Source organism: Oncorhynchus kisutch, unplaced genomic scaffold (genome assembly GCF_002021735.2).
Source record: "Oncorhynchus kisutch isolate 150728-3 unplaced genomic scaffold, Okis_V2 scaffold1425, whole genome shotgun sequence".
In the NCBI taxonomy this organism is placed as follows: Eukaryota; Metazoa; Chordata; class Actinopteri; order Salmoniformes; family Salmonidae; genus Oncorhynchus; species Oncorhynchus kisutch.
This window is the reverse complement of record NW_022263370.1, coordinates 40,001-60,317: the sequence shown is the minus strand read 5'-3', so window position 1 is coordinate 60,317 and position 20,317 is coordinate 40,001. Positions and strand designations below refer to the sequence as shown.

At 39.2% G+C, this 20,317-nt stretch overlaps 2 protein-coding genes across 2 annotated transcripts in view; both read right to left on the bottom strand.

Annotated features, from left to right (window-relative positions):
• Positions 1-1,271: 1,271 nt before the first annotated feature.
• Positions 1,272-5,451, bottom strand: LOC116366307 (N-acylneuraminate cytidylyltransferase-like; the record flags this gene model as incomplete). Its single annotated transcript, XM_031818486.1, has 3 exons — positions 4,879-5,451; positions 2,316-2,458; positions 1,272-1,427 (listed from the first exon to the last, which is right to left on the bottom strand). Coding segments are annotated over exons 1-3 (520 nt in total), but the record flags the coding sequence as incomplete, so codon positions are not given.
• A 6,475-nt stretch (positions 5,452-11,926) lies between these two features.
• LOC116366308 (N-acylneuraminate cytidylyltransferase-like) overlaps positions 11,927-20,317 on the bottom strand; it is a 16,288-nt gene continuing 7,897 nt past the window's right edge. Inside the window, exon 8 of the mRNA XM_031818488.1 lies at positions 11,927-13,183. Coding sequence (XP_031674348.1) covers positions 12,969-13,183 — 215 coding nt within the window. The 3' untranslated portion in view covers positions 11,927-12,968. The remainder of the gene's footprint in view (positions 13,184-20,317) is intronic.

The window sequence follows — 20,317 nt, the reverse complement described above, 5'->3', positions numbered from 1 at the left end:
GCAAAAGAGGCACTAGTTGAAGGAAGTTCCTTGAAATACATCCACAGGTTACACCTCCAATTGACTCAAATGATTTCAATTAGCCTATAGAAGCTTCTAAAGCCATGACCTCCTTTTCTGGAGTTTTACAAGTTATTTAAAGGCCACAGTCAACTTAGTGTATGTAAACTTCTGACCCAGTGGAATTGTGATAGATTATTTCACTTATAATTCACTCTGTGTGTAAACAATTGTTGGAAAAATTACTTGCCAAAACCGACTTGCCAAAACTATAGTTTATTAACAAGAAATTTGTGGAGTGGTTGAAAAACGAGTTTTAATGACTCCAACCTAAGTGTGTGTAAACTTCCGACTTCAACTGTACATATGTCACGGCCGTCGAAAGAAGTGAACCAAAGTGCAGTGTGGAGCGCGTACATTTTCCTTTTTATTTAAAATGTCAACCAACAAAACAACTGTGAAGCTTACAGGGCTACGATGCCTCTAACAAAGTTAACTACCCACACTGAAAGGAGGGAAAAAGGGCTACCTAAGTATCATTCCCAATGAGAGACAACAATAGACAGCTGTCCCTGATTGAGAACCATACCTGGCCAAAACATAGAAAACAAAACATAGAATACACACCCCACGTCACACCCTGACCTAACCAAATAGAGAAATAAAACGTCTCTAAGGTCAGGGCGTGACAAACATGTCAGTCATTTAGCAGACGCTCTTATAAACACAATCCATTATCATTGAGCATTAGCATCTTACATCAAGATATGATGGGTAGGTGTTTTCAAACACACAATATCTAGGGCACTAGAGTTTTTCCTGGCTCTGGTCACATGGTCAGGACAAACTCCTGACCCTAAGTGAGGGACAGTTTTTCCTCAGGCACAGTGTAGTGGAAAATGTTATATGCTGTACACATTGTGTTCTTTCTCAAGGTTGGCATGTTCTGTAAACTGTCTGACAATGAGAATTGTTGTTTTGTGTTATTAAGTTGCGATGTGCTTATGGTTTGTTCACAGGGTGTGAGTTAAGCAGAAGAGGACCTAGATACAAGATAACCTCCCTCACTCTCCCACCCTGATACTCATTCCTTGTATCTGTGTCTGCTTAGTCATGCTGAGGAGACTTGTTTGTGCAGCGGTATAAAGGACAAGTGAAGGGACTGACCCTTCAGATCTCCTGACAGACCTGAACATTAAGTTTGTTGGAACCTCTCCAGTTAACTGATAATAAGTGTAAGGTCCTAAACATAACACATGGCTGTCCTGTACCTCCTTTCTTCACCTCCTGCCAGCGGAAGTGGTGTAGTCGGACCACGGATAAGACGGACGTGAAGCCCTGCTTGGTGATCATCTCCAGGGCCTCCTTCAGGTGGAAGGGGTGCAGGCAGGGAGACGTGGCCTGGATGTGACAGATCACATCCACCTCTGGAGGAGGACAACACAACAGATATTTGATTTATCCATTATTTAATCAGGTAGCCACATATGATATGACACATGAATACATCTACATGGTTACTGTTGACATCTGTATCCATGGAGTAGGACCCACTTCCTTTGGATAGCACCCTATTCATGGGTTGTCTATAGCCGCTCTCACACTATCAACAATCTACCACCAGAAACTCTTAATACCAGACGTGCTTCTACATCTGCATTGCTTAGTCTTTTGGGTTTTAGGCTGGGTTTCTGGATAAGCACTTTGTGACTTCTGCGGACTAAAAAGGGCTTTATAAAGAAATGTGATTGATTGATTGATTGATTGATATGCAACACTTTCCTAGGGTTGGGATTAGGGTTATGTTATTAGAAATTGACTTAAAAGAAAACAGCATGAGAGCATTATCATGTGAGCAACTGTGCAGGGGGCACAATAACTGTCACTGATTGGCTGGAGAGGGGTGAGTCAGACTACACACCTGGTTTCCCAGACTGGTGTTCTCAGGTTCTGATTAAAAAGCAGGAAGGAAAAACAGCAGCAGGCTCTGCGGCCCTGAAGGTCGTATGTTTCAAGTGTCTCGGAGTTGGAGTGCTGATTTAGCTCATAGATCACAACAAATAAGACTACATGGACAGGGGGGACCTGATCCCAGATCAGTATTCCTATTCTGAGATGCTTGATCCATGCCGTCCCAGAGCCTTAGCCAAGCTAGCTTGATTCCTCACGCCTCCCTCCTTGGCTCCTTCTCAAAGCACATTGGAGCAGAAGATCTGAGGTTCCTCCACTCAGATCTCCTCCTCTACTGCATCTTGAGGAGAAAAGGAGAGAGGACACAAGGAATCAAGGAAATACACTTGACATTCACCCCCTACCTGGGTTTAATCGGGCGAATTCCTGGATGGTGTCAAGAGAGCTGGAGGAGTCTTTGGACACCTCTGGGCTCCTGCGGTGAACCTGAGCTCCCCATGCCTTGGCTACCTTCTCAATGTCATCATGGTCAGTTGATACCCACACACTGGGAGAAAGAACGGAACAAGTTGATTCCTCAGGCTTTGTAACAAGTAGGCTGCATCAGTGTAATCCAGTCTTGTGTGGCCGAGCCCAAACCAGGGAGTCCATTCAGAGACTGTACACTAACTTTCAGACAAACTCTCTCAATAAGAATCTGACATGGGTATACATATTTATACACCAAACAGTTACTAATGTATAGTTATGACCAGGAGTTAAAGTAGATGTTATTTCTTCTCAGTATGGAACCTCCTATGTGTGAACATGCGTGTACTAAAACAATGCATGGGCCTAACAGGACCGGTTCTGGACGTTCTGCTGCCCTAGGCAAGACAAAAACAATGGCCACTATCCCCCTAACCTAGAATAGTGTAATGCAGGGGTTGGCAATAGGTTTGGCCTTAGGCCAGTTTTTTTCTCAGCTAATAGTTGTAGAACAGAACATTATAGAGGTCCCATTCATGATTAAACTACAAATTAAACACATTTTAACACATCTGGTTACTAGGCTATATAATGTCAATAACATATCCTAATATTTTCAATCTGATTACACTGCTAAAATCACTAATGTCTCTATTAAATTATTTTGTTATTTTCCTTTGTGCCTTGATTGGGCTAAAACAGCTTGCAGTCAAGACAAAATGTCACTCAGAAAAAGTTTAAAAAGAAAGGTGGAAATGCAAATAGACGTGTCAGGGAAGAATGGACAGAGGAATAGGTTTTCTTACCATATTTCTCCAATATCAAACCAGAGTGTAATGTTTGCAACGAAACGGTTACGGTTTGCAAATCATTAAATATTAGACATTATGAATCTAAGCATGGTAGTTTCAAAAGTTACCTTTCCACCCAGACAGAGACCCCACGAAGTAGAAAAATGTCATCTTTAACTGCTGGCTACTCATCCGTTGCTTAACTCAACAACGTAATTGCTTCCCTAAAAGCTGCCTGGGTTTAAACATAAACTCTTTTCAGAAAGTGAAAAGCTCAATTAATAGGGATAGATTAGCCAAGTATCATTGTTTTGGGGCAGAATAATGTGAGGTGTTAGGTTTTGTTGGATGTACGTCTTGGTCAGTTTGGTTCGGGAAATGCCGTCCAGGTCAAAACACCGCTCTAGGTGTGCCGGTGTTGTACCGAAAATCTCCCCTATGACAGAATTCTCCCCCCCCTGCGACTTACTTGCTAGTTGAGATTTTTGCTCTTCACCCCGTTGTCAGTTTAGCCTACATTTCACTGATTTTAGTAGCAGAAATCATTTTTGTCTGCAGTTTATTTTGTATTAGTCTATAAATAAATCTCTTTGTCAAAATTCGTCATCTCTCCCATGTCTTATTCTACTAGTATGTTTGAAAGTGTAAGGATAATAATTCAGCCATAGTTGTTCTGAAATGTTTATTGCTTGCCAACATTAGACTCCCTCCATGTTTAATATAACACACACACATTCATTATTCATTTCGGTTGCCTATCCTGATGTGATGTGCATTCTACAGAAAATATTTGACTCTGATGTGTACCACAGATAGTATTTGACTCTGATGTGTACCACAGATAGTATTTGACTCTGATGTGTACCACAGAAAGTATTTGACTCTGATGTGTACCACAGAAAGTATTTGACTCTGATGTGTACCACAGAAAGTATTTGACTCTGATGTGTACCACAGAAAGTATTTGACTCTGATGTGTACCACAGAAAGTATTTGACTCTGATGTGTACCACAGAAAGTATTTGACTCTGATGTGTACCACAGAAAGTATTTGACTCTGATGTGTACCACAGAAAGTATTTGACTCTGATGTGTACCACAGAAAGTATTTCACTCTGATGTGTACCACAGAAAGTATTTGACTCTATCCACAAAAGTAAGGACATTAGAAGGGTGGGGGGATTCTGACAGGGGGGAGATTTTCGGCACAACATCGGCCGTGGGTCCTAATCATATAGTTCTACTCAGAATCCCTATTAATTCAATAACATCTCTGTGGGCCTAGTCATAAAGATTTGTCATTTGACTTTTAAAATCTATTACCTTTTATTGTGGCATAAACACAACCAGTCATGATGTTTTCATCTGATTGTCAAACAATCATATTCAAATGGCTCCTTTACAAGGCTACCTGCGCACGTTCATCCACCCGCAACATATTTCCAACCTCCAAACAGTGGTGAATGGAAAGAGAGACATCTGTTACACAAAACACCAACAAGTGTATTGACATTTGGCAAGTCTTACTGAACTTTCTCCCTTGGTTATGACAGATGCATCATAAACAGCATCGACTATCACTAATAAACAATAATTGCATGCATTTGGTGCAGCTAACTAACGTTACTATTAACAAAGGCGTCAGAGCAAGTCCATATACCGTAGCCAGATTAGAAATACATTTGACTATTAGATTGAACTGAATTACCTGTCAAACTGTTTGGAGTCCACTGCAGCTCTCAGAACCCATCCGCTGATGGGGACACCGGCGAGCATTTTGATATTCTTCAAGGGGATCCCCTTACTGCCTCCCCTCGCCAGGATCAGGGCTGCGATGTGTCTCTTCTCACCGCTGTCTTTAATAACCTTTGCTTTTCTGTCTCTCACATCTTCGATGCCCGAAAGCGTACGTTTGTTTGCAGCAGCCATTGAAAGGATCAGTAGCCGGGTGGGCAGACAATAGTCTTGTAGCGGTAGCGATGGATAGCAGTCGTCTGAAGTATCTAGCACCTTGCTTTCTAACTCACTGTAACTAGCTAGCTACGTACTTAGTTTACATGACCTACTACGGCTTAAACTGTGTGAAGGAAATCCTACAAATGTTACATGTGCACAGTAAAAAAGAGGCGTAGACCTGCTAGCTTTACTCGGAGGTAATTTCAACAACGATTCATTTTCATGCCATAGTAACAATTTCAGTTGAACTATTTACAGAATTTACTCTGGTAACGGGTTAACTGGCAAAGTCAAGAAAACGATGATCGCGCTTCAATGAGGGGATTCGATTATCTGATCCGGGTATCCCGGGTCGGAGGAGGTATATCGGGTAAAACGTGATTGCATTCATTTTGGAACCGGGCTACCTCCCGGGCGTGAGCCAGGTTCAAATGCCGTGTTCATGTGCCAGTCGGAACTCTGAAACTCTGAAATGTCCGACTTGCAAAATGGTTGAACGTGGCAGGTGTATAACTACAACCAGATAGCAAGTCGGAAATGTCAGAGTTTCCTTGTTCCGATTAGTATGTGAATGCGGCAAAATCCGCTCAAAATCAGTGACAGGCTAGATAAAGCACCGGTGGGAATGAGTATGATTCTGTGTTTTTACATGTAAAAGTCATTGCTTTTTTATTAAACATACATTTAAAAAAAATGCTTTATCTGCCTTCCCAATGAAAACTGGTTCGAAAATTGGAACATATATTTTATGGAAAAGAGATGTATGTTTCTGGAAGATGCATCATGCTACCTTGTTGACATGCCTTTGATGTGCATTTGAATCCCAAACCATGCCCTCCCCCGAACAACTCTCTCAGTGGGCACTCCACTGTCACGTGTTGCTGACTAAACTCCCAGAGAGTGACTAGGGGATCAATAGAGTACCACAGTATGAGTCATAGTACCTATAAAACCTAGCGGTCAAACAAGGAAACGGTTCCAATTGTTTTTCCCCCATTCATCTTTCCCATAGGGGATTTAAGAAACACTTAAAATAAGGGCTGTGTTTCATGTAGGCTTACCCTGGCATGACATTTTGATAACCGTGTACATCTCTCTAGGACAAGGTGACTTTGATCAATATATTCACCTGTATTTACCTCCCCAAAATGAAATGGTAATACTAGCTGGGAATGTGGCTAATCATAAAGAACTACAAATACCATGATGATCTGGACGAGACTGCCAAATCAATTAACTATCTAATGTTAGCTAAATGTAGTGATGAATAAATTGGCTAAATATCTTTAAATTGACAATTCTGTTAACCATGGACATCACCAGGACATGGCTTTCTGGGCTTTAGCCCAGAATGATTTGGGTCAGTCCCAAATATTTTACTCTGCTGTTGCAGTGGTGTAAAATAAATTGTACCACTTAGTTCATAGAGCTTTGATTAGGTGAAGCTTCCAAAGTCATCCAACCATTATAATCAGGGGTGCTGGTGCACATATTTTTCAAGATCACTTAATGATTAATTAGTATTTTACATAACAAACCGAATATAATGTCAGGCTACTGTTATAAAAAAAACACCATGTCATGTCTTATGACAATGTAGGATGATTGTGCTGAAATGTTTTTTTTTCTGATGCTGTGGTTGTGTTTAACTCCATCTGCTCTAAAATTCAATTAGTTAGGCAGGTTAGCCACCCTTACATCATTCAGAAATTCTAAATGCATATACCCATTAAACTGATTGGGATCAAATGGTTGGCTGCATGCAGCATGGCCGTTTCACCTGTAAAATGTGAAGAATTATCATTCACGATTGACACTGATGATGGCCTAATTTATGATAAGGTAGGCCTAATTTTGTGTTTTAGGATTGAAAATATATAAAATGTTCCTTTCGCCACTTACAGTATGTGTAGGCATAGGCAATCATGCAATTTGGATGATGCATTGTATGTATATTCTAATTAACCAATAGGCTTAATTACGGTACAAACTTTCATTCAGAAATGATGGCTTAATAGGGCGCCTAACAAAACACCACTACACCTCTGGTTATAATAAATGTCAAGACGTGTGGTCAACTGATCGTTCCAGCACCGTTTTGATTGGGACAGTCATTTCGCTGCTTTGAGACAAGCATGGGAACTCATCTTGATAAATAAATCATGTCAGATTTGAGTTTTCACTGAATCTCCGTTTGGATATGTGGTTATAATTAGGCTTGGAAATGTTAGCTAAATTGATGTGAGTGCTCATGATCATTAGTCTCGCAATTTAAAGCAATGCAGATTTTCTCTACACACATATTAGGCCCATAGCCTACCTGATAAGCTTCCCTGATGTTTTCCTCAACTTTCCTGATGCATTTCAGTCACTTAGGCTACTGATGCGAATAGACATTTGTACACTTTTCCCATAGGCTATTCGAGTCATTTGACGTATGTTTTTATTGTTTTAAAAGCTCATACGGCCTACATCGTTTCAATAACAATATAGTTATTGGCTTCATTGACTTACTGAATTTATTATCGTAATTGTAGGCTACTTGTTGATAGATGATTGTCTTAAATATTATTTTAACAGTAGGCCTAACACACAATAATCTCATATGGGGTTAGTGACCACAATCAATTGAATGAATAATAAGAAGGGTTGATTCATTTATTTGGCCTTGGAAGAAAGGCTGGAAGAAAATATAGCGCTGCAGGAAGGGATGCTGGAGGTGCTGCAGATAAATTGAAATACATTTGCCAAATTAAATAATTACTCCTCTATAAATAAATTAAATCATTGCAAATACTACACCATCATAATTTAGCCACAGAGGATCAAAAGCTTATTGCTTTAGATTGTGTTTTGTTTGTCACATTATGAGCGCATAGGCCGAGTTTACAGTCAGGAATCCTGCAATTGGGCATCTCGCTCGGAAAATATAAAACAGCTGATTGTTGAGTTGTGGCTGTCAATGAACAGCATGCAGCAGCTAGAAGGTATTTCGCAATATTTCAAAATACAATCGCGGGAAAATCTGTTTGAATAGGTGTGGAACGTTGGTGGACTATAATTTCCCACTCATATTATAGGTGTAAAATCTGTTGGTTGCATTTAAGACATGAGTCGTTCGTTTTGTTGATCTCAGTCTGTAAATGTCAGAGTTGCTTTCGAGTTGTCATTTCGATCATTTGTGTGGTATAAATAAATATTATTGTAATGTCTCCAGTCATGTAGAATTGCAGGAAAGAATTTTTAGAAATGTAGAATTGCAGGAAAGGATTTTTAGAAAAGGCTAGTTTTTTCTCGGACCCACAAACCCCTCAGCCCCGAATTTTATGAAACTCTGGTGACGGTCCTGCTGTGAACTGTCTTGTGCAATTTTTAAATTGAAACAATACTGCAGCGATTTGTAGTCTTGCATCATGTCTACTTTGATGCTAATGATCATTTCTGAATCTGAGAGTAAAAAGAGACAAATATATTGATCAAAGTCACCTTGACCGAGAGAGATTTGCATGGTCATCAACCAAACGTCATTCCAGGGTAAGCCTACACGAAACACAGCCCTTATTTTAAGTCTTTCAAAAATGCTCTATGAGAAAAATGAATGGTGGAAAATGTCCCTGTTTGACCGCTAGGTTTTATGGGTGTATGAATTTTATTTAACTAGGCAAGTCAGTTAAGAACAAATGCTTATTTTCATGGATGGCTTAGGAACAGTGGGTTAACTGCCTTGTTCAGGGTCAGAACGGCAAAAGTTTACTTTGTCAGCTCAGGGATTCAATCTAGCAACTTTTCGGTTACTGGCCCAACGCTCTAAGCACTAAGCTACCTGCCGCCCCACTGTGGGGCTCTATAAACCCATCCATTTTGGGACACACTCCTTACTTGAATGAGTCAATTCATGTTCCAATTTGAAAAAGTAAAACGAGCATGAAATTCTAATGAACAAAATCCCCCTGTCGTTTTACAAGATATAATCCTAAATAACAGTTAACCATTTAATTTGGGAGGTATTTCATCTTTTACATGCGTCAAGTCTCGAAATCCGACAAACAAATCCACGTGGCATTTTATTAGGCATGCCTCTCCATTCTTTTGTGTGAAATTGTGCACACTAAAAAATAAAACATGGGATTCCGCTTCGCTTTTAAACTGGCAGTATTGCTGGTTCGGTGGAAGTGGTTATCGGAGGGTCTTATCAAAGATGTGTATAACTAACCCAAGACAGCCGGTCCTTTCCAATGGGAACAAATGAGTCATAGTAGGCAAAACGGGTAAGAAGGGGGGCTGAGTCAAATGTCTTAAAAATGTTTTACTTTTGTTAAATAATTTGTACACGTTTTAAATGGTTTTTACGGATTGGATGTTTCACAAGAAAAAGTACTTTTATTCGTGGTTGTTTATACTGTTTTTAACAATATGTACTTTTTAACTAATTTAAATGTAATATTCAAATGCTGTGTTTTATGCCGTTCTTATGTGTATAACATGATGTACAAAAATATGTATGACCTGTTTTTAAAGGAAATGCAATAATAAAAACCTTTCCAAAAGCAAAATAAAATTATGCTAATATGGCTCAAATTCGCTAGCTAGCTAACCAACCAACAACTGTAACAATGTATTTGAGAGACAAGTCCTCGTTTTGCAAATGTATTTATATTTTCAATAAATATTCGAGACTAAATATAGTTTACATGTTGTCAACAATCTAAATGTACCTGTCTGTTTTGCCCCATAATTGCACACACATCGGTTTTGTTGCTAAACAACCATCACAACTAAAAACTCTGAGTTGATATTCCCCTTCATAAGAAGTGGATGATTATCAGATGAGGAAGGGGAGGACCGTTCTACTCAGTGAATTTCAGATAAATAATACAAATCAAACAAAAAAGTTAGTATTTTTTTAGATAAAACTGTACTTACATGTATTCAAATGTCATCAAATACCTGATTAAAATGCACTGTTTTGCAATGAAGGTCTACATTAGTAGATTAGACTACATTAGTACAGAACCCACTAGGATAGCACCACAGTGTAGCCAGGAGACAGTTATTTTGCATCCTCCTCTGGCTACATTGACTTCAATACAAAATCTAGTAGGCTCGTGCTCCTCACCCCCTTCCATACATCTACATGGTAATTATGACAACTTCCAGAGGATGTCCTCCAACCAATCAAAGCTTTTGCAGTATGAGTTGACCTGTTGTCCATCCAATCAAAAGATTAGAGAATGAACCTAGTATTATGCATGTTTCACTTAGAAGCTTGATGTGTTGGATAGATTGTGAATAGTGATAGCTCAATGTGTTTTTTCAAACTACAGGACACAGAGGTAGATTATATATTGTTTACTTGGTTTTAGAAAATTATTTTTCCGTTGGGTTAGCAAGTAGCTAGCTACCTACAGTACCAGCAAAGATTGTTAATAACTAAACTAAGATAGACCACAGCCTGTCGTTTCCAATGGGAACAGATTAGTCATAGTGGGCAGAACAGGCAAGGAGGTGGGCAGAGCCAAGCACGAGCTAGCGAGATCCTATTGGCCCGTTCTAGCATACATCTGCATATTTCCGTTAGGGAACGCCTACTGTGTGAAATGCACGTATGCAATAACTCAATTCGACTTTGCACTTCTTCTAAAGAAACGCGATATAAAAAAACTTTGGCAAAGAATAAAGTCTACCAAACTTATTCCACTCTGTTCGTAACAGATTCTAGTTTTGGGAACATAAAACTGTATTGGGAAAATGTTTAATAAATGACATTTTTCAGAATGTAGGCCAAAATCCACCTCGTTCCATCTTCTCTCACTACCATATTTGGTAGTGAGTTTTTAAACGCCAAGCTTCATATTTATACATCCAGTGAGCTTCATTGAGCTAGCAGAGGTAATTACACTGTACGATGCTTTACTTGCTGAGCCATTCAGAATGATTTCATAGCTTCCATCGCATCATCCATTAAAATAGGTTGATACGCCACATTGTTTTGCATGGTAAATGGATGAAACCACAGACAAACTGTGACTCACAGTTGTTAGTTATTGTCAGGTACATTGATGATCAGGGCTTTATTCAGGAATGTTTCTTGGCCTACTTTGATGAGTCAAGTGGGCGAGATGGGCAGCCCGTGTTTCACGTTGTGAATTCTGAGATGTCAGAGTTTAACTTCATGGAGAAACTTGTTTCCCAAACCTATGATGGAGCTGCTGTAATGGAATGTATCTGCTATTTGTATTTACAGCCAAGTTCCCCCCTGTTCCCTGATTAAGAGGGGATGACCACTCCACTACCAGTGTCAACTCTTCTGATGAACTGAAGCCATGTTTCATATGCCTTCTCATCCACTTGGATGTTTCCTCTCCAAGCACTGAGTAGCCCTGTCAATTTTCTCACTAATCTATGTAACCAAATCAATAGTTCTTGGACAAATGCCAGCTCGCCACACGTTTGCTGGCTGTCCTGATCTCTGCAACATGGATAGATGGAAATCGTCACACAATGCTATAAATGAAAATCTCTTATACTGTATGATCACGTGTGTTGTTTTACAAGTATTTGGTTGGATCTTGCTACAACTGAGTGAAAGCCTGAACAGGAAAGCATGTGAAACTTCTTGATGGTTGTACAAGGTTAATGTTGTCATCCAGTTCTTTCCTCCCAACTGAGGTTTGATGAGGCGCTACACTGCCATCTGGTGGCAAGATGTATGTGAACCACCCCATCAGATGCACCTTCAAGATTGTGGTATGGAGTTAAGGCTAAAGTCATTTCTAGAATAGTTCAGATTAAAGCAGGGGAATAAGAAAGTGTTTCTTACGTTTATGATCATTTATAATTTGACAAACAAATTGCAGGCAAAATACAAAAGTAAACACCCCAAATCTCAGTGCAACTCCATGTTAATGTCCTAATACTTTCCCCCCCAAATTAAGACAGAACATGAAAAAGTGGAGAGAAACACAATCAATCTCAAGTAAATTAAAGGCCTCCTGTATACTACTTCATTTAAAATAAAGACATTCATTTTTGTCAACACAACCTGTAGCGAAATAAAACCCAAACTACCTTGATCTGACAACCTGTAAAAACTAGCAATGAGCAGTTATTCAAACAGACATTAGTATTCGTATACACATGCCTATTTCAACAATGACAAGGCTTCATCTTAACGGAATAAAATTATCTATGGGACATTTCTACACTCATGACATTTGGAATTCTTCATTTAATAAAATATCACAAATGTGAATATATTTTAAAAATACATACGGTATTAGCCTACACAGATTTCACTTAGCCTGCTGTTGTTGACACTACAGTCAGAGGCTCCATGTGTAGCAACGTGAAGTGGGAGATCTCTAAGCAATGAAAGAAAAGTTGAATTAAAATGACAGAATTAAGTAAACTAAATGAGGAGTAGCCTACAATGAGCAACCTTCAGTATAGGCTGTTTACTCTGAACAGGGTTGTTGTAGATCAGGACAGTAAAGACATGCACTGCCATATTGGATGATAGATAACCTATGGCATTTACAAGTGTCTAACTAGCGCGAGTCAGAGGCTACTTTTTCTCTCCCTCCTTTGTCGCACACCCCTGGTCCCTGTCCCCACAGTATCTCCCGAGTCCTGCAGGCTGCGCAGCAAACAAGTGTCCATGATTAAAACTATCTGGATATCCGATAAAATGTCATGATATTATTTCTAATGCCTATCCCTACTTTAGAATGTATTTCTGTGACGTTAGAACACATTCTAGAGTTTAGAATGGATCTCTGTGACTTTAGAACACATTCGAGAGTTTAGAATGGATCTCTGTGACTTTAGAACACATTCTAGAGTTTAGAATGTATTTCTGTGGATGCGGTCCTGTTCCATCTGAGACTTGGCCTTCTTCTTGAGCAGCAGGATGTGTTCAGAAAACTCCCTCACAGCCCCCAGGCCTGCAGCACTGTGGCAGGAGTATTTAGCAGCGTTGATCGCCACCACTGGGGCGTCCCGGGGTACTGCACTCAGCCCAGCCAGGATCAGACAGTCAACATCTGGTGCATCATTACCTGTAGGAGGGAGAGATGGAGGGATGAAATGTTTCTATTAAGTGTCCATAAGGTGGTTCTTGAAGTATTCTTAGGATGATTCATTAGTATGTTGCAAAAACATAACAAAAACATGCAAAAATATGACATGATTTAAGATAATCATATTTATTTTGATATAGTTTCTGATTTTGGGCTTCGGGATATCATAGAATTTGAATTACAGAAATCAACTAAACTGGATTCAATTGAAAGTGAATCCCAAATTCTCCAGGATTTGACTGCTGGCACCTCCCTTCTATTCAGTGACTGGCAGTGGCATGCAAATGAAGTTTTCTGCAGTGGTAGCCTAGCATATGTAACAGTATAACTTTAGACCGTCCCCTCGCCCATACCCGGGTTGTAGCCTAGCATACACGCAGAGGGGAAATACAAATGATCACTTAACCAAAACTGGACTCTGAATAAAATATACAAAATAGTTTCTCCCTGTCTCCCCTTACTAATAGATACTCTATTTAATCAGACAGTTTCCCCCTGTCTCCCCTTACTAATAGATACTCTATTTAATCAGACAGTTTCTCCCTGTCTCCCCTTACTAATAGATACTCTATTTAATCAGACAGTTTCCCCCTGTCTCCCCTTACTAATAGATACTCTATTTAATCAGACAGTTTCCCCCTGTCTCCCCTTACTAATAGATACTCTATTTAATCAGACAGTTTCCCCCTGTCTCCCCTTACTAATAGATACTCTATTTAATCAGACAGTTTCCCCCTGTCTCCCCTTACTAATAGATACTCTATTTAATCAGACAGTTTCCCCCTGTCTCCCCTTACTAATAGATACTCTATTTAATCAGACAGTTTCCCCCTGTCTCCCCTTACTAATAGATACTCTATTTAATCAGACAGTTTCCCCCTGTCTCCCCTTACTAATAGATACTCTATTTAATCAGACAGTTTCCCCCTGTCTCCCCTTACTAATAGATACTCTATTTAATCAGACAGTTTCCCCCTGTCTCCCCTTACTAATAGATACTCTATTTAATCAGACAGTTTCCCCCTGTCTCCCCTTACTAATAGATACTCTATTTAATCAGACAGTTTCCCCCTGTCTCCCCTTACTAATAGATACTCTATTTAATCAGACAGTTTCCCCCTGTCTCCCCTTACTAATAGATACTCTATTTAATCAGACAGTTTCCCCCTGTCTCCCCTTACTAATAGATACTCTATTTAATCAGACAGTTTCTCCCTGTCTCCCCTTACTAATAGATACTCTATTTAATCAGACAGTTTCCCCCTGTCTCCCCTTACTAATAGATACTCTATTTAATCAGACAGTTTCCCCCTGTCTCCCCTTACTAATAGATACTCTATTTAATCAGACAGTTTCCCCCTGTCTCCCCTTACTAATAGATACTCTATTTAATCAGACAGTTTCCCCCTGTCTCCCCTTACTAATAGATACTCTATTTAATCAGACAGTTTCTCCCTGTCTCCCCTTACTAATAGATACTCTATTTAATCAGACAGTTTCTCCCTGTCTCCCCTTACTAATAGATACTCTATTTAATCAGACAGTTTCCCCCTGTCTCCCCTTACTAATAGATACTCTATTTAATCAGACAGTTTCCCCCTGTCTCCCCTTACTAATAGATACTCTATTTAATCAGACAGTTTCCCCCTGTCTCTCCTTACTAATAGATACTCTATTTAATCAGACAGTTTCCCCCTGTCTCCCCTTACTAATAGATACTCTATTTAATCAGACAGTTTCCCCCTGTCTCCCCTTACTAATAGATACTCTATTTAATCAGACAGTTTCCCCCTGTCTCCCCTTACTAATAGATACTCTATTTAATCAGACAGTTTCCCCCTGTCTCCCCTTACTAATAGATACTCTATTTAATCAGACAGTTTCCCCCTGTCTCCCCTTACTAATAGATACTCTATTTAATCAGACAGTTTCCCCCTGTCTCCCCTTACTAATAGATACTCTATTTAATCAGACAGTTTCTCCCTGTCTCCCCTTACTAATAGATACTCTATTTAATCAGACAGTTTCCCCCTGTCTCCCCTTACTAATAGATACTCTATTTAATCAGACAGTTTCCCCCTGTCTCCCCTTACTAATAGATACTCTATTTAATCAGACAGTTTCCCCCTGTCTCCCCTTACTAATAGATACTCTATTTAATCAGACAGTTTCCCCCTGTCTCCCCTTACTAATAGATACTCTATTTAATCAGACAGTTTCCCCCTGTCTCCCCTTACTAATAGATACTCTATTTAATCAGACAGTTTCCCCCTGTCTCTCCTTACTAATAGATACTCTATTTAATCAGACAGTTTCTCCCTGTCTCTCCTTACTAATAGATACTCTATTTAATCAGACAGTTTCCCCCTGTCTCCCCTTACTAATAGATACTCTATTTAATCAGACAGTTTCCCCCTGTCTCCCCTTACTAATAGATACTCTATTTAATCAGACAGTTTCCCCCTGTCTCCCCTTACTAATAGATACTCTATTTAATCAGACAGTTTCCCCCTGTCTCTCCTTACTAATAGATACTCTATTTAATCAGACAGTTTCCCCCTGTCTCCCCTTACTAATAGATACTCTATTTAATCAGACAGTTTCCCCCTGTCTCCCCTTACTAATAGATACTCTATTTAATCAGACAGTTTCCCCCTGTCTCTCCTTACTAATAGATACTCTATTTAATCAGACAGTTTCTCCCTGTCTCTCCTTACTAATAGATACTCTATTTAATCAGACAGTTTCCCCCTGTCTCCCCTTACTAATAGATACTCTATTTAATCAGACAGTTTCTCCCTGTCTCCCCTTACTAATAGATACTCTATTTAATCAGACAGTTTCCCCCTGTCTCCCCTTACTAATAGATACTCTATTTAATCAGACAGTTTCCCCCTGTCTCCCCTTACTAATAGATACTCTATTTAATCAGACAGTTTCCCCCTGTCTCCCCTTACTAATAGATACTCTATTTAATCAGACAGTTTCCCCCTGTCTCCCCTTACTAATAGATACTCTATTTAATCAGACAGTTTCTCCCTGTCTCCCCTTACTAATAGATACTCTATTTAATCAGACAGTTTCCCCCTGTCTCCCCTTACTAATAGATACTCTATTTAATCAGACAGTTTCTCCCTGTCTCTCCTTACTAATAGATACTCTATTTAATCAGACAGTTTCCCCCTGTCTCTCCTTACTAATAGATACTCTATTTAATCAGACAGTTTCCCCCTGTCTCTCCTTACTAATAGATACTCTATTTAATCAGACAGTTTCTCCCTGTCTCTCCTTACTAATAGATACTCTATTTAATCAGACAGTTTCTCCCTGTCTCCCCTTACTAATAGATACTCTATTTAATCAGACAGTTTCCCCCTGTCTCTCCTTACTAATAGATACTCTATTTAATCAGACAGTTTCTCCCTGTCTCCCCTTACTAATAGATACTCTATTTAATCAGACAGTTTCCCCCTGTCTCCCCTTACTAATAGATACTCTATTTAATCAGACAGTTTCTCCCTGTCTCCCCTTACTAATAGATACTCTATTTAATCAGACAGTTTCCCCCTGTCTCCCCTTACTAATAGATACTCTATTTAATCAGACAGTTTCCCCCTGTCTCCCCTTACTAATAGATACTCTATTTAATCAGACAGTTTCTCCCTGTCTCCCCTTACTAATAGATACTCTATTTAATCAGACAGTTTCTCCCTGTCTCCCCTTACTAATAGATACTCTATTTAATCAGACAGTTTCTCCCTGTCTCCCCTTACTAATAGATACTCTATTTAATCAGACAGTTTCTCCCTGTCTCCCCTTACTAATAGATACTCTATTTAATCAGACAGTTTCTCCCTGTCTCCCCTTACTAATAGATACTCTATTTAATCAGACAGTTTCCCCCTGTCTCCCCTTACTAATAGATACTCTATTTAATCAGACAGTTTCTCCCTGTCTCCCCTTACTAATAGATACTCTATTTAATCAGACAGTTTCTCCCTGTCTCTCCTTACTAATAGATACTCTATTTAATCAGACAGTTTCCCCCTGTCTCCCCTTACTAATAGATACTCTATTTAATCAGACAGTTTCCCCCTGTCTCCCCTTACTAATAGATACTCTATTTAATCAGACAGTTTCTCCCTGTCTCTCCTTACTAATAGATACTCTATTTAATCAGACAGTTTCCCCCTGTCTCCCCTTACTAATAGATACTCTATTTAATCAGACAGTTTCCCCCTGTCTCTCCTTACTAATAGATACTCTATTTAATCAGACAGTTTCTCCCTGTCTCCCCTTACTAATAGATACTCTATTTAATCAGACAGTTTCCCCCTGTCTCTCCTTACTAATAGATACTCTATTTAATCAGACAGTTTCTCCCTGTCTCCCCTTACTAATAGATACTCTATTTAATCAGACAGTTTCTCCCTGTCTCCCCTTACTAATAGATACTCTATTTAATCAGACAGTTTCTCCCTGTCTCCCCTTACTAATAGATACTCTATTTAATCAGACAGTTTCTCCCTGTCTCCCCTTACTAATAGATACTCTATTTAATCAGACAGTTTCTCCCTGTCTCCCCTTACTAATAGATACTCTATTTAATCAGACAGTTTCTCCCTGTCTCCCCTTACTAATAGATACTCTATTTAATCAGACAGTTTCCCCCTGTCTCTCCTTACTAATAGATACTCTATTTAATCAGACAGTTTCCCCCTGTCTCCCCTTACTAATAGATACTCTATTTAATCAGACAGTTTCCCCCTGTCTCCCCTTACTAATAGATACTCTATTTAATCAGACAGTTTCTCCCTGTCTCCCCTTACTAATAGATACTCTATTTAATCAGACAGTTTCCCCCTGTCTCCCCTTACTAATAGATACTCTATTTAATCAGACAGTTTCCCCCTGTCTCCCCTTACTAATAGATACTCTATTTAATCAGACAGTTTCCCCCTGTCTCCCCTTATTAAATAGAGTATCTATTAGTAAGGGGAGACAGGGGGAAACTGTCTGATTAAATAGAGTATCTATTAGTAAGGAGAGACAGGGGGAAACTGTCTGATTAAATAGAGTATCTATTAGTAAGGGGAGACAGGGAGAAACTGTCTGATTAAATAGAGTATCTATTAGTCAGACAGTTTCCCCCTGTCTCCCCTTACTAATAGATACTCTATTTAATCAGACAGTTTCCCCCTGTCTCCCCTTACTAATAGATACTCTATTTAATCAGACAGTTTCCCCCTGTCTCCCCTTACTAATAGATACTCTATTTAATCAGACAGTTTCTCCCTGTCTCCCCTTACTAATAGATACTCTATTTAATCAGACAGTTTCTCCCTGTCTCTCCTTACTAATAGATACTCTATTTAATCAGACAGTTTCCCCCTGTCTCCCCTTACTAATAGATACTCTATTTAATCAGACAGTTTCTCCCTGTCTCCCCTTACTAATAGATACTCTATTTAATCAGACAGTTTCCCCCTGTCTCCCCTTACTAATAGATACTCTATTTAATCAGACAGTTTCTCCCTGTCTCTCCTTACTAATAGATACTCTATTTAATCAGACAGTTTCTCCCTGTCTCCCCTTACTAATAGATACTCTATTTAATCAGACAGTTTCTCCCTGTCTCCCCTTACTAATAGATACTCTATTTAATCAGACAGTTTCTCCCTGTCTCTCCTTACTAATAGATACTCTATTTAATCAGACAGTTTCTCCCTGTCTCCCCTTACTAATAGATACTCTATTTAATCAGACAGTTTCCCCCTGTCTCTCCTTACTAATAGATACTCTATTTAATCAGACAGTTTCCCCCTGTCTCTCCTTACTAATAGATACTCTATTTAATCAGACAGTTTCCCCCTGTCTCTCCTTACTAATAGATACTCTATTTAATCAGACAGTTTCCCCCTGTCTCTCCTTACTAATAGATACTCTATTTAATCAGACAGTTTCCCCCTGTCTCTCCTTACTAATAGATACTCTATTTAATCAGACAGTTTCCCCCTGTCTCTCCTTACTAATAGATACTCTATTTAATCAGACAGTTTCCCCCTGTCTCTCCTTACTAATAGATACTCTATTTAATCAGACAGTTTCCCCCTGTCTCTCCTTACTAATAGATACTCTATTTAATCAGACAGTTTCCCCCTGTCTCTCCTTACTAATAGATACTCTATTTAATCAGACAGTTTCCCCCTGTCTCCCCTTACTAATAGATACTCTATTTAATCAGACAGTTTCTCCCTGTCTCTCCTTACTAATAGATACTCTATTTAATCAGACAGTTTCCCCCTGTCTCCCCTTACTAATAGATACTCTATTTAATCAGACAGTTTCTCCCTGTCTCTCCTTACTAATAGATACTCTATTTAATCAGACAGTTTCCCCCTGTCTCCCCTTACTAATAGATACTCTATTTAATCAGACAGTTTCTCCCTGTCTCTCCTTACTAATAGATACTCTATTTAATCAGACAGTTTCCCCCTGTCTCTCCTTACTAATAGATACTCTATTTAATCAGACAGTTTCCCCCTGTCTCCCCTTACTAATAGATACTCTATTTAATCAGACAGTTTCCCCCTGTCTCTCCTTACTAATAGATACTCTATTTAATCAGACAGTTTCTCCCTGTCTCTCCTTACTAATAGATACTCTATTTAATCAGACAGTTTCCCCCTGTCTCTCCTTACTAATAGATACTCTATTTAATCAGACAGTTTCTCCCTGTCTCTCCTTACTAATAGATACTCTATTTAATCAGACAGTTTCCCCCTGTCTCCCCTTACTAATAGATACTCTATTTAATCAGACAGTTTCTCCCTGTCTCCCCTTACTAATAGAGAAGCTATTTAATCAGACAGTTATTTATGAGTGAAGAACTTACAATCACTTCCTGGCAAGAGAGAACAGAGGGATGAGAGGAGAGAGATGAAGGGTTGAGAAGATAGAGAGAGAAATAAGGAGGAGTGAAACACGGAATGAGGAGATACTGTTACATAACAGTGTGGTCACCATGACAAACACAATCAGGTTCAACTGGCTCAAACTTTGCTGTTGACATTTACTGTCTGAGAGTTTCATTGATACGTGGTTATCAAACAC